The sequence below is a fragment of the Pelecanus crispus genome, chromosome 1, assembly GCF_030463565.1.
Source record: "Pelecanus crispus isolate bPelCri1 chromosome 1, bPelCri1.pri, whole genome shotgun sequence".
NCBI lineage: Eukaryota > Metazoa > Chordata > Aves > Pelecaniformes > Pelecanidae > Pelecanus > Pelecanus crispus.
Window position 1 is genome coordinate 5,011,777 of NC_134643.1, and position 13,471 is coordinate 5,025,247.

Here is a 13,471-nt window from a genome sequence, read left to right on the forward strand (position 1 = left end):
ACAAACCCCTGCTCATCTACTGTCCAACCCAGTAAAGCACTGAGGTGCCATTCCCCTGACCCAGCATGGGTCTACAGAGTAGTCTTCTTTGTCTGGGCTAATTACTCTGGGCTCCTTTATAGCCCATGGAGAGAAATGGGAACTTCTAGAAGCGGTTCACGTGCTATCCAAGTGATTATCCACTTTTTGGTTATCATACCCAAAAAGAGCCTGTTTCTCCCCATTTGATTGTAACAAGGCACTGGGATGTTGGCTCAAATGCCAGAGCATGCCCTGCAGTCTGATGAAATAAAGCGAGTTAAATCCTGCCCCTCCTGCTGAGTCTATGCAATTAACTGGATGAATATTGCACTCTCAGAGCCTCCTGCCATTGCTAAAGGGGAGAAAAGGGGAGAACTTATCACTCTCTACAACTACCTGAAAGGAGGTTGTAGCGAGGTGGGTGTTGGTCTCATATCTCAAGTACCAAGCGATCGGACAAGAGGAAATGGCCTCAAGTTGCACCAGGGGAGGTTTAGATTGGATATTATGAAAAATTTCTTCACTGAAAGGGCTGTCAAGCATTAGAACAGGCGACCCAGGGAAGTGCTTGGGTCCCCATCCCTGGAGATATTTAAAAGACATGTAGATGTGGTGCTTAGGGACATGGTTCAGTGGTGGACCTGGCAGTGCTAGGTTAACAGGTGGATTTGATGACCTTAAAGGTCTTTTCCAACCTAAACGATTCTATGATTCTATTAAAATTTGCCTTTAGCAGAAGTAGCAGCCATGCCACACAGTCATGATGCTAACACAGGGACGCATTAAGTCCTGGTGTAAGCAATTTCATTGATGCCAACTAAAAAGTCGCATCCATCTCGACCAGGGTTTCATTAGCCTGGCCTTAAGATCATTAGCTGAAATGGGCAAGCTGCAGGGGAACTCCAATAACCCCAGCAAGACACAACGTTCACACATGGAGGACCAGACCCTCCCAGGCTGCACGTCAGAGACTCCTCGCACTGTAGGTGGGTCCACACCACCTCACACCACCTAAGGATGTGGTTCCCTCTCCCCACCCGTACGACACACTCACTCCCTTTTTGGGGTCATCTCCATCCATACAGGCAACAGACCCTTGAAATAAGGATCCTGCTGGTGCCAAACAGCCTTACCTGTTGTGTCTGGCTGAGGAACTGGGCAGAGGTCATGAGGTATTTTCTCAACAGGCACTGTGGATGGTAACCTGTTAAACAGCAATTCGGTGTATTTAATAGTGTCAGATGGGGCAAAGGGGCAGAACCAACCTTCAGGCTGGACCAGGAGATACTCCAGGACCTGCCTGGACCAAGGAATGGAGATACCTCAAATGCAACCCTGCTTCCACACAGTTTGTCATAGCCCAGGGCCTGCATACTACAGAAGAAGGAGCCAGATCCACCACTCCTCCAAAAATATACTCTGGTCTGTGACCTTTAGCCTTTCAGGTTGCAAATATTTATGCTTAGGTCCCTTAAATTCTAGTTTCCAGAAACCGCAAGGACTAGATAGGGAAACGCCCTCCTGGTACATGTCCATCTTCCATAAGTATCCCTTACTGTCCATCAAACACTAGCCACATGGTTCCAGCTAGTAAAATATTTCTACTGCAAAGACTTTCTTGTATGTTCACATTTTTAGATTTAAAGGAACCCCCTTGCCAATGCTGCAGTATCTGGGCACTAGCTAGCAAAGTCACTCAGCTGCTGTGTATTATCCCCCCTGGACAATCTGATGCATCCCTGTGAAAATATCACCTTAAATAACAAAAACTTACTGCTTTTCTGGTTGCACAACTGCAATTCTTCTCTTCCTTCGCACTGAAAAAATGAAGCAAGGAAGAAAAAATTAGTTTTGTACCCTTCTGTCCTATAAAGTATACCCATAATGCATAAAAAGCTGTATAAATGCACTGACTATAAAATGACTTCTAACACAATGAAATGGTACTTAATTACTATCGCCATCTTTTCTTGGTATTTTTTAAGTAAGTCACTACATCATTAAAACCTACTTTGAAGATGTAATAATACATTTAATCTTTCCTCTGGAATGCTAATATCATGTTTTATGGGATCAGTATAAAAAAATTAAAATAAAAACAAAAATATTTTTCCATACAGAAACACATATGGATAAGATTACATTTTATAAGCATGATTACCTCCAGCATAATTTATCCCTAGCTATAAATTGCGATAAGGCTGCATAATGTTGCCATAGCAGTATTCTCCCAAATTAGGCCCCGGCTGCCTGATTTTTAACTTAAGCATATTTAACTCTTCAAAAGAGTTGACACATTTTAAAATTTGCCTTTCAGATGTTAATATAAACAGCGAGGTTAATTTTTCATCTGGTGGCTTGAGATCAGGGTTGGATAGTTTCTGCAAGGAACGGGAGAGAACACCAAGCCACTGAGCACTCGTGAACTGCCTTCAAATGCAAATGGAAGGGAAAGAAACTGGTTTTAATATGCACTGGAGGCAGGACAAAACACTACGGGCTTAACTGTGCCAGGAGAGATTTAAATTAAACAGCAGGGAAATCTCTGAGCTGGTAAGGGCAGTGAAATAACAGGACAGACACCCTGAGAAGGGGTAGAAACTCCATCACAGGACACCAGCAAACATTTCTCAGTTTAGATGAAGCAGATCCTGTTTTGGAGACGGAGCACCTGGATGGCCTCTTTATGTCCATTCCGCCCTATATTTTATGGGTTTTTTTCCTGATTTGAGATCCCATGTCCCTAATTCACTCAGCTGCCCAAGTGAACTTGGCTCAGTGCAACAAAACCTGGTTTCACGCCGGCAAACCCCTCATAAACCCACAAGCCACACTCTGCAATCCCAAACCACATAACAGCCTTTCCCAGTGCAAACAATCCCATTTTTAGAGGGACTGATTCCACAGACAACTACAAACTGCATAATACCAGTGCTGCGGAGTCTGGTCACTCATTAGATTTATTACTATTTATTACAGTACACTTACAGCCTGGTTACAAATCTGCTAGTTAGGTTGGTAGTTTCAATAATTGGATTATTGACATAAGACAAACTCCCTGACAAATCCGTTGGATGTAATATTTATGCTGCTTGAGGTTTCCATGTACTTACAAACAGCTTTGTGTGGTGGAGTTAGGTTATAAGCATTCGCTTCACACCAGCCAACGGGGAAAATGTCCATAGACTCTACATCAACTATGTACTCTGGACAGGGCATCTGTAAACCTAGAAACACAAATTTATAATGTAATTTAGACATGGGAATACCAAGCTCAGAGCCATTCGAGCATTCATCATGAACCCAGGGAAGCAAATGATGGAACACGTAAAAATAAATCTGCTTCCCTGCATCAAAATCAGGCATCATTTCATCTTCAATTTTGCACAGACAGCAATGATAAGGCTGTTGCATTTACAGTGCAATGTGATTCCAGAGAAACCCCCATTAAGAGCACTCTAAAGATGCACGGTGAAGCAGCCAAAAGCCAGTAAGGTTAAACATGCATGACTTTCCCCAACAGGACAGCCTGATTGCCCCCTTGGTTTTTTTGTAGAGCAAGCGAGTTAGCAGAACTTGTTGGGTGCTTGCTCTTACTGGTAAGAGAGTGCACATGGGCTGTCACAGGATGGTAGCTAATGCAAGACACCATTTAATTACTCCAGTTCAAGCCCGTCTGCACTGGCACAGCCCGGAGCTAAATCTCCAGCACCAGCATGAGATGATCTCCTAATAAAAGAGACCAAAGGATCAGCAGCTTCCCCTGCTGCATCCTCGCCTTTGCATCTGTTACAGCATCTTCGCCTCCTGCTTAATGCAGCAGTGTTTGACTGTGCACAGCTAGGTGACTATGGGGAACCTCTCACTAATGAACGTTCATCAAGGGCTTGCAGTGTAATTGAAACAGTAATTGAACTTTGTGATGGGAACGGCGTTGAGGCTGAGACGCAGCATTTGGATCAATCTTGTCTCTAGTAATAAACTTGCTGCACTTTGAGAGTGTGTAGTTGTATGAAAACCCAAAGGAAACAGGAAAATAGGTGCTGGTGTTCACGCTGCTGGAGGAAGTAATTAAAAAAATTAAATCATGATGTCTGCATAGATTCATTGTCTTCATGGTATTCCTCTGAGCCATGTCACGCATAATACACTGAAGATACAGTCTCTATTACACTGGGATATGGGAAGAGGATGAGATGAAGGCACATGATACAGGACACACCCTGCTCATATGACCAGCTGAGCCTCAATGCAAGGTCTGAGCAGCTGGCATTCCCTGCAAAACCATTTCCCTCCATGAGAAAATACCAAGAGGTCACCGCTCAGTTTGAACCTGATGAAAGCTGCACTCTCCAGTGGGCAAAACATTTTTGCCTAACGCCACATATCCAACCACGGAACTGATGTGAGAACTGCTGAAGTCAGGGGCAAGACATGCACCAAGTGAGAAAGCCATGGACTGAGCCCTAAACAGATCAAGAGATCAACACAGTCCCCGCTGAAATTCCACCAGATCTGGGAAAATCCATTATTTTCATTACTGTAACTGTTCTACGGTGTTATTCTGACCCAATAAACAGATCAAATGTACTTTCCTGCTTGCAAACAACAAAAGATGTGACAGAAAATTTTCTTTTTAAAGTTTACAGCTGCAGCTACCCTGAGTGAGCAAGGAAGCACCATAATGTCTGTTCTCTTGCCACACAACTATTCCTCTTGTAAGACTTACTCACAACTACTCTGTCCTCCCTGGCACTGCTTCTTCCCTCTGGCAATTGATAACCCTGCCTTCCACTTCCACCATCTTACTGCTTCGTTTGGCCTCACTCATGTAAGCGGAAAACAGCTTGTTTGAGACTCATTAGTTTCATTTGTTGCATTTTATGCTGCCATCTTCTCAGACTAAGAAATGTCTTGAGAGGTTAAGTGGAAGAGAACAGGGAGATTGGAAATAGGGTGAGGAAAACTTCCACCTCCTGCTACAAATCTGGGGCAGAATAGAGCAGCAACTCTGGAAAACTCTCAAAGGGAAAACTATGGAAAAACTCCCTGGAGAAGTGATTAACAAAAAGGTTTTCCTCAAATTCCTAGGCTGTGCAGAGAGTGTACATTATTACTTGTATAAAATCACACCAGAAAGCTTCAGCTTTAAAATCTAAAATGAACCAGTAAAAATTAACAATGCAGATGATGAGCAATAAAGTGGCAGAAAGCGATGGGATGCGCACAGCCTCGGATCAGCCCTATGCTTCTTTTCCACCACGGGGGAACTATACTGCTGCTCATTAAATGCTTTGCCCTGAAGTTTACAGAGTTCTGCTACTGTACAAAGCATGATTTATTAAGCAATGTTCCCTCATGTCTAACTCGACGCTGCTTAACTACTGCATCCTGTTTTATGGCTGCAGTTTGGGCTGTCAAGCCCTGAAACTGGGAGGGCAACAATGAAAGCCTGACGCGCCCATGATAAATGGTGGGACCCGAGGTCTTCAGCGATGGGCTCCCATAGTAGTTGGGGAGTCTTGCTGCTACCAGAATATAAATAATCAGTTAGAAACAACAGCGTATTAATGGAGTCAAAAAAACCATGCCACAGTTCAAGCCACATTTATTTTACAACTCTGCAAGCAGGGTCTTGGGGGTTTTTTTAATGCCTAGTTTTAGCGTAACACTGTGCATGCTGTAGTCATGTATTTCAACAGCAGCAAAGACTTACTTTTATTTTTGCAGTCTTTTGCATCTTTTCCTTTTACTACGGACCATTCTATTCCTGGTATTGAGATATAAAACAACTGTAAAGCATCTATATATCAGAACTCAAAAGACAAGGAGATGCACACAGGTTTTTTTATGACAAGTTGTAAAAAAAAAATCCTTTAAGAAATTAGAAGAGTAAAAGACAGGGAGAAAGAGATGAGGGAAGGGAGCAAGGTGGGAGTGTGTGACCCTCTCCCTGCCTCTATCCAGGGTCTTGGAGGACTAGTTGATTTAAAGACCCAAGAAACAGCATGTCCTATTCGCTATAATGGGCAAAAGTTTAGGAACGCCAAGTCCCTTTGAAAGTATTACAGCTTAAGGGGAAAAAAAAAAAAGAGAAAGAAATCCCATAAAATCTGCATATAAAAGTGAAGGCACCTGGCCATTTAAGAAGGGGAGTTGCCAAAATGGGTCAGATTCCTTGACCAGATGGGTGTAAATTCGACAACAGCTTTAGTGAGAACTGGATTTCAAACAAGCGTTGATTCCAGCTCCTTCAAGAAAAGTACATGCCCTGTGTCCAGACCAGGCTGCAGATGAGCTTTAGCTACCTCGAGTCGGAAGGCAACCAGTTGTCTCAGATGAAAAAACCAAAACCCGCCATTGCAGACAGCTCTACCAAAAGCAAGGACGCAAAGTGGCATCTGCTCGGTATACTGGAGATAATCACAGAGGAAACAAGCTGCCTGGGGTGACAGCACTATGTCAGGGATGGAGAAGGATGACAAACCAGCTCTCCTACATCTCCCACCTCTGCTGCCTTCGGGCACACGCCTGCAGCTCTGCTCTCCCCACATCTCAGCTGGCCCAAACCACAAGGCTTAGCAGCAAAGACCCAAGCAGTGCACGAATGACTTGGCCTGCCAAGCTTTAGGTCGCGAGGAATCTCTCTTTAGGTAGCAACTGAGTTATAAATCTCTAATAACAGGATTTATCTCGGAGGCGTCGGGAAAGCCTTGTCTACCATATAATGCTACTTTTGTAGAGCTAAACACCACAGAACATCGACCTTTCTTGTATTTTAGAGCAAGCTGCTAGCACAGATGAGGTACTTTGGTTACCCGACAATGTTTTTACTAACTTTAAGGGCTTTGATTAGAGACCTTTCCTCTTGTACAAATTGAACTGCACGCTGCCAGTTGTTGAAATACTTCTTGGGTTATTATAATCAATGCAGCACAATGCTAAAGGTGATGTGCCAGGTGACGATGAGGCAATACAGTTAGTATCAACCTGGCTTCCACTGTCTTCCAGCCCCAAAACACTGAGAGCTGAGCATCTCGCAGAGGAGGGAAGGCGACTTTTTGTGCAGATCAGGCTTGAGACTTCATCTCACATGGGAACTCTGCAAGAACCCCTTGTCACAGACCCCTGTTTCTGCGTCCTTTCTGGAAATCATGTACTTGACTATTGTTCTCCCATTACCCCTTTCCTAGCTGTTTCACCCTGGAAGGGCCAAAATAAACTTGCATTAATCTCTGAAAATGAGGGTTTGCACTGCTTTTGCAGAAACAATCTTGACAGCAGCCTGGATTTAATGCACTTCAGGAGAGTTACTCATGAGCCACTGACCCCACAGGCCATTAGAGAAGACATGGGCGACTCCTTTCCTCCCTCGTATCTCCTGCTACAGAGCTCCCACAGAGCTTGACTCTGTGGGACTTGCTCTGTTTCCTTTGATTCTGCTCTCTGCAGGACAACTGTGCAACCTGGAGCCCAGCACAAGCTTCGTTTCTCCCCATCCCTTCTTTCTGTTAGGAGACTGGGATACCAACAACATGCACTACTCCTTGAGCTGCAGAATACGACCGTGCCTTGCTTTCCTCCCAGCTCACCGAGACAACATGCATTGTATTTCCTGCAGCTGTACACAGCAAGTGTTTAAGAGATGCTGCTCCTTCATCAGCCCAATCTCTCAGGGATGCCTTGAAACACCTAGTGGCACCCATCAGAAATGCACAAGCAGAGCTGCACAGTATCTACCTATCAGCATGTGACTGCAGGCAAAGGGGTGGAGGTATTTTAACATCACGTCCCCCTGAACCATCATGGTAGCTTAACCAAATGCATTTCATTTTGCAAATGGGAGGTGGTGTCGTTTAGCCCCTGTGGGCAACCAAGCACCACACAGCTGCTTACTCACCCTCCCCCCCGGTGGGATGGGGGAGAGAATCGGAAGGGCAAGTAAGAAAACTTGTGGGTTGAGAGAAGAACAGTTTAATAATTTAAATAAAATAATAGTAGTAGTAGTAGTAGTAGTAGTAGTAGTAGTAATAAAAATGGTAATGAAAAGGAGAACAACGAGAAAGAGACAAACAAAACCAAGGAAAAAAACCAAGTGATGCAACCGCTCACCACCCGCCGACCAACGCCCAGCCAGTTCCCGAGCAGCCATCGCTGCTCCCCGGCCAAGCCCCCCCCAGTTTATATACTGAGCATGATGTCATATGGTATGGAATAGCCCTTTGGGCAGTTTGGGTCAACTATTCTGGCTGTGCCCCTCCCAGTTTCTTGTGCGCCTGGCAGAGCATGGGAAGCTGAAAAGTCCTTGACTAGTATAAACGCTACTTAGCAACAACTAAAACATCACTGTGTTATCAACATTATTCTCACGCTACATCCAAAACACAGCACTACGCCAGCTACTAGGAGGAAAATTAACTCTATCCCAGCCAAAACCAGGACAGGAAGGTTCCAGCAAGATGTTGATTTTTGACTGTGTCAGGGCTGGCAGCACAAGGGACGGCACATCTGCCTTATGCATTCGTCAAGAGGCAGAAGCACAGATCTTACAGAGGTTGGCGATGAGCAGGACTACAGGACACCAGAAGTGCCTTTGATATTTTCATGGTTCTCCAGAAGAAAGCGAAGCAGCATATTACATTTGTAGTTGATGCTGACCCAATTACTATTGATTTCAGAGGGAAACTGAAGCTCTTATATTCATTATAGATGAAGCCAGTAGCTTCAAACAACCGCGTGTTACCTTGATGGGTAAAAATTCAGCTATGTTGTGACAATGACACATGCTACAACAACTTTATGGTTTATCACAGTGCCCATCAAAACAGTTAAATGAGCATGGCTTTCTGCTCTTGGTAACTTTACAAATAACACTGCTTTTAAAGCAATAATAAGAAGAATCCCTGTGTTGTTCTAAATTACACTTAAGAAGTCCTTGCCCAGATGAATTGAGAAAGTCCCACAAGCAAAACCACATTAAAAATGAGCGCATCTGTACCTCCTTTCAAGAAAGGTAGAAATGGAAGTTTTAATACAGTATTATGCTCTGCTAGATTTCAGCACTCTCCTAATGCTGCTTGTACAGTGGTGGTGTTCTCCATGGGATGATGGCTTTCTAAAATCTGTATTATAGTTACTGCCTGCAAGAGCTCTCTTAGATCAACGAAGGAAACTACACAATCGCAGAGAGGAGGGATGTGAGCATGCGATGGCCATGGTGAGGAGCAGCGTATATTGCAGAAGTTTTATGGACCTAGGTGAAAAAAAAGGAGTGAAAGGAAGAGGAGGGAAGGAAGGAATGAGGTTGCAGGGGGACAGGAGGTCCCACGAGTGCCAGCTGGAAATCACGGGGGAAGTCTCAGCCATACAAGTGAGGCAAACATCCTTCTCAGGATGGAGGTCTATCGTGATAGCACTGAAGAGGTTTCTGTCATCAGTGGAGATCATGCTGATACAATCCACATGGATGGGTGGGTGGAAGGTCTTGTGGCTCCCTCGTGGATAGAGCAGGGGAAGATAATCCTTAAGAGCATATATTGGTCAATGTGTATAAAAAGGAAAGGCTAGAGAAAGCAGTATTGTGCAGGGGATGAAGGACAAAATTAAGACAGCATTTGAGTGAACCACACAAAGACAAGAAGCCTCTACAGCACGTACCTTCAAGGTGAAGCCACATTAACCGTCCTTTAACTGAGGTGATAGAAGCGACACATATCTCTGCAGGGTTCCTGGGGTTCACTGCCTCCAGCTTCATGTTCTTAGTAAAGCCACGGCTGAAGGATGTCTGAAAGAGTCAAGGACCAACACTGAAGCATGGCACTGCAGCACTGCATGATTTTAACTAGGCTGTCCACTGGGAAGCATAAATCTAAATTTATGGTTTGCTTTTCACTGGAAGGGCAGGATACACTGAAGAATACAAAGGCATCCAGATTCAAAATGGAGCTGTCCTGGACAGCCATATGAAAAAACCAGTAATGGCAACAAATCAGAAAGCAATGTATTTCATGGTTTACTCTCAGAGACTGCAAGGAGGTTACTCCACACCAGCTCCAAGTATATTTGAATGTTTGCTAGTGATGCATTTGCTGGCCACCATTGGTGATGAGATACTACACAGAAGGTTCCTGGATCCGCTGTGCTTGAGCATCTCTCACCTTGCTACAAGAAACTCTGTAAAGCAAATAACCCATCTTGCCTGAGACCCGAGAAACTTCTTCACAGCCCAGGCTGACTGAGGCTGGAGAAATTTGAGTAACCTATTCAAGTATGTTTTTCTTCCTGGAGTATTTTAAGCTCAATGTCCAATTTTCTCTGTAGACTTCAGGTACATAAGTTCATCGGTTACAGGTGGACGTAGATGGAGCCAGTTGTGTTTACTGCTACAGCAGTACCTCTGTACACTTAAAATATAGCAACAAAGAAACAGGTCTCTCACAGTTTATCTGAGGCCCCTACTGCCCTCTCACTCTTCTCCAATGAAGGCAAAGCCAGGCCAGATATTATAGCAATGATCCCCAAATGAGTGGTCATCACCCCAAATAAGAAACACAGGACCAAAATGTGGGGTCATGAGCTTGTGAGAATGCAGCATCCCCCATTGTACTAAGAGTTTGGGAGCCTGAGAGAAACTGGAGTTCAAATCATTCAGGTACCAGTGCTGTAGGCTAATGTACGCCTTGGCAAACTGCTTCAGTCTACAGTTGGCCTGGCCATGTGATAGCAGCAGGCTGCTGACCAGTCCCTCCTGCTCATGCCAGAGGCAGGATGGCTCAGCCCTAACATAACAAACCACAGCTCCTGTTTGTAGCCATTGCAGGTCATCCCAAGTGCAGAAGGATCCCAAGACCTTATGACCCCCTCCAAAATCTTCCCCACATCCTGAGCCTCAAGCTACTCTTCACCTACTTTCACCCTTACCCTCTGTCCCTTCCAGTGTTCTCTCTCCGTTTGCTTAAAGTAAGTCCCTTCCCAATATCCCCACCACCACTATCCCTGAAAACACACTAAGGCAATACCTGTGGCCATGCCATGGCTTCCTTTCCTTGCATTTTCCTGCCCTCTGTCCCACTTGTTCTGCAACACATCATCTCTGAGTGCTTGCATCTCTCTGCACACAGTAGCATGAAAAGGTTCCCCCTCTTGGCTGAGATTTTGGCTAATAATAATTAGGGTGGGTGATAATTGTCACTGACTCAAAATGACACCAATCTCTCATCCAGCAACCCCATGTGAGCAACTGGAAGCCAGACTCAAATTCAACCCTTCTGCTGTTTGTACAGCATCTAGGACCATGGGCACTTCACCTTGAACAATCACTGGGAGCTCTTTGTGAGACTAAAAACTTCTGGATTTGGTCTTTTTTTCATCAAGAGGCCTTCCGAGAACATGCTGCTAGTCTCAAACATTGCTTGGACTGGTGCAAGCCTCGCTCAGCACACAGATCAGCTTCGCCCTGTAAAAGCTGCCAATGACCAGGACTGCAGAAAAGCAGGGTGAGTTTGTTTAAATGCCTTTTATGTTGCCTAACAAGAAAACGTCATTTATCATTACACCAGCTCCTTTCATTGCAATTCAGTGCTGGAGGCTAATTTATACAGAATCAATGGCAAAACAGTTAGCTGGAAGTTTATTTTACTAAGCATTTGGTCATGTCAATCCATTTCATAACTGCCTCTCCTTGTTAACTATCCCCCCTGGGGAAGCAGTTACAGCATATCCACATCCAGCACCACGTCTGGCTGCACTAAGTGGAAGATGTGCTTGCAATACAGCTTCTATGAAAGAGACGCTCACAGCCATGAAACAAATGGACCGACCTGCCAGAGAGGACCTGCCACAAGTGACAACAGCAAGATTACATCTCTCTGCAGAGAACTGTTATCGAGAGTGAACGAATAACAGACACATGTTCATCTGATGAACATTTCCTTAAAAAAAGAAAAAAAAAAAAGTGCTTAGACCTGATTTAATCTTCGGAGGATATTACGCAGAGACTATTCTCGAGGCCGCCAGTGCTGAGAGCATAGATTCATTACTTGACAAAACGAAAAGAGATATAAAGAAAAGGGAGGGGTGCTTGCAAAAGAGAAGAAACGTGACAATTGTCCCACTCTGTTGGTGCGATGCAGCATTGTCCAGCTTCCCTCAGCAATTTCAGAAATCTTTGCTTAAAGTCCCTTGAGGCAGAGGGTTTTGCATAGGATGACACAATAAATGGGGCAAAGAAATCCTACCTCTGATTTGATTCCCAGGTCGAACTCTGTTGATGATACAGGTCTTCTGAATTCATCAACAGTAAGTGTTCAAATTCACCAATTCCCCATCAAAGGTCTGTTCCAAGCCAGACTGCCCTTGGGTCACCATAGATGAGGAAGGCCATGCAAAAACACGGCTGGTGTTTTGTGAGACTGTCTCAATTCTGCTTTTCACGAAGACCCTGTCCCCCAGTCTTCTGACTTCTGCGTACAGCAAAAGGCTATGTAACTCCTAGAGGAACCTGCATGTCCACTGTTCATAACACTGCTTTATTTTGCAAACTGTTCTCTGCTCATTTTAAGAGGCCACCACATTTTCACTTATTGATGGGATCTCAACCTCCATCAGTTGAAGGGAGCACAAAGAAGAGCACCAGGTTATTGGAAAAGGCAGAAGGCCACATCTGCCTTTCACCAAGTGATGAATACCCATCGGATCAAGCTGCGCCAGACTGTCACTGCCAGAAAACAGCCTGCAACAGGCTGCTTCCAAAGCTCTGAATCCTGATGGCCTCCAGCATAATGATGTGCTGCTCACTCTCACATCACTGTTGCTGTATCAAGGAAGCACATGAACTGTCCCAAAGACCAGAGCATCCATGCGGGACAATCACTCTCCTCACACTCTGAGCTCAACAGCTTCAACCTTAGCTTTTAAACGCATTTGGTTTGGATAAATGTATCCCCCTGGGAACCAGAGAAAACACCCAAAATGTGAAAAGGGCCAGATGATATCATGCAGATTTTTACATAGTTTTTTTTTTTCCTTTTAATAGCACTTGAATTACTTGTAACGGTCAGTTGAGATCCTTCTTGTGCTAGGTGCTGTACAAAATCAGAGAGGAGGTGAAGACCAGGAAATCTAAATGAATCAGATAAAGACAAGAGTAAGATAATATTCTCTTTTAGGGATGGAGACCTGAAAGACTTCTCCAGCTTCCTTCCTAAGACTCATGGTGGTATGGGGGCAGCTCCCAAAGCCTTGCTGCAGCTCTTCTGTGCAAGCTATTTTCTTTCACATGGATCAACAGGAGCGACACAAAGGCAAAAAGAGAACTTACGTTTCTAAAGCACAGGTGAGGCGCTGCCTCCGCTCCACACTGCTTCTGGTAGTCTGCCCAGTCAAAGTCCTGGCCAGAGTAACCTGCAGGATGACAAAACAGGACGTGCCATCAGCCACCACTTCACACCAG

The 13,471-nt window shown here is 44.6% G+C and overlaps 1 protein-coding gene across 1 annotated transcript in view; it reads right to left on the bottom strand.

The window, feature by feature from the left end:
• SFMBT2 (Scm like with four mbt domains 2) overlaps positions 1-13,471 on the bottom strand; it is a 102,857-nt gene that overhangs the window by 22,623 nt on the left and 66,763 nt on the right. Inside the window, exons 9-13 of the mRNA XM_075720882.1 lie at positions 13,340-13,422; positions 9,679-9,805; positions 3,135-3,248; positions 1,796-1,838; positions 1,155-1,225 (exon numbers count right to left, since the gene is read on the bottom strand). Coding sequence (XP_075576997.1) covers positions 1,155-1,225; positions 1,796-1,838; positions 3,135-3,248; positions 9,679-9,805; positions 13,340-13,422 — 438 coding nt within the window. The remainder of the gene's footprint in view (positions 1-1,154; positions 1,226-1,795; positions 1,839-3,134; positions 3,249-9,678; positions 9,806-13,339; positions 13,423-13,471) is intronic.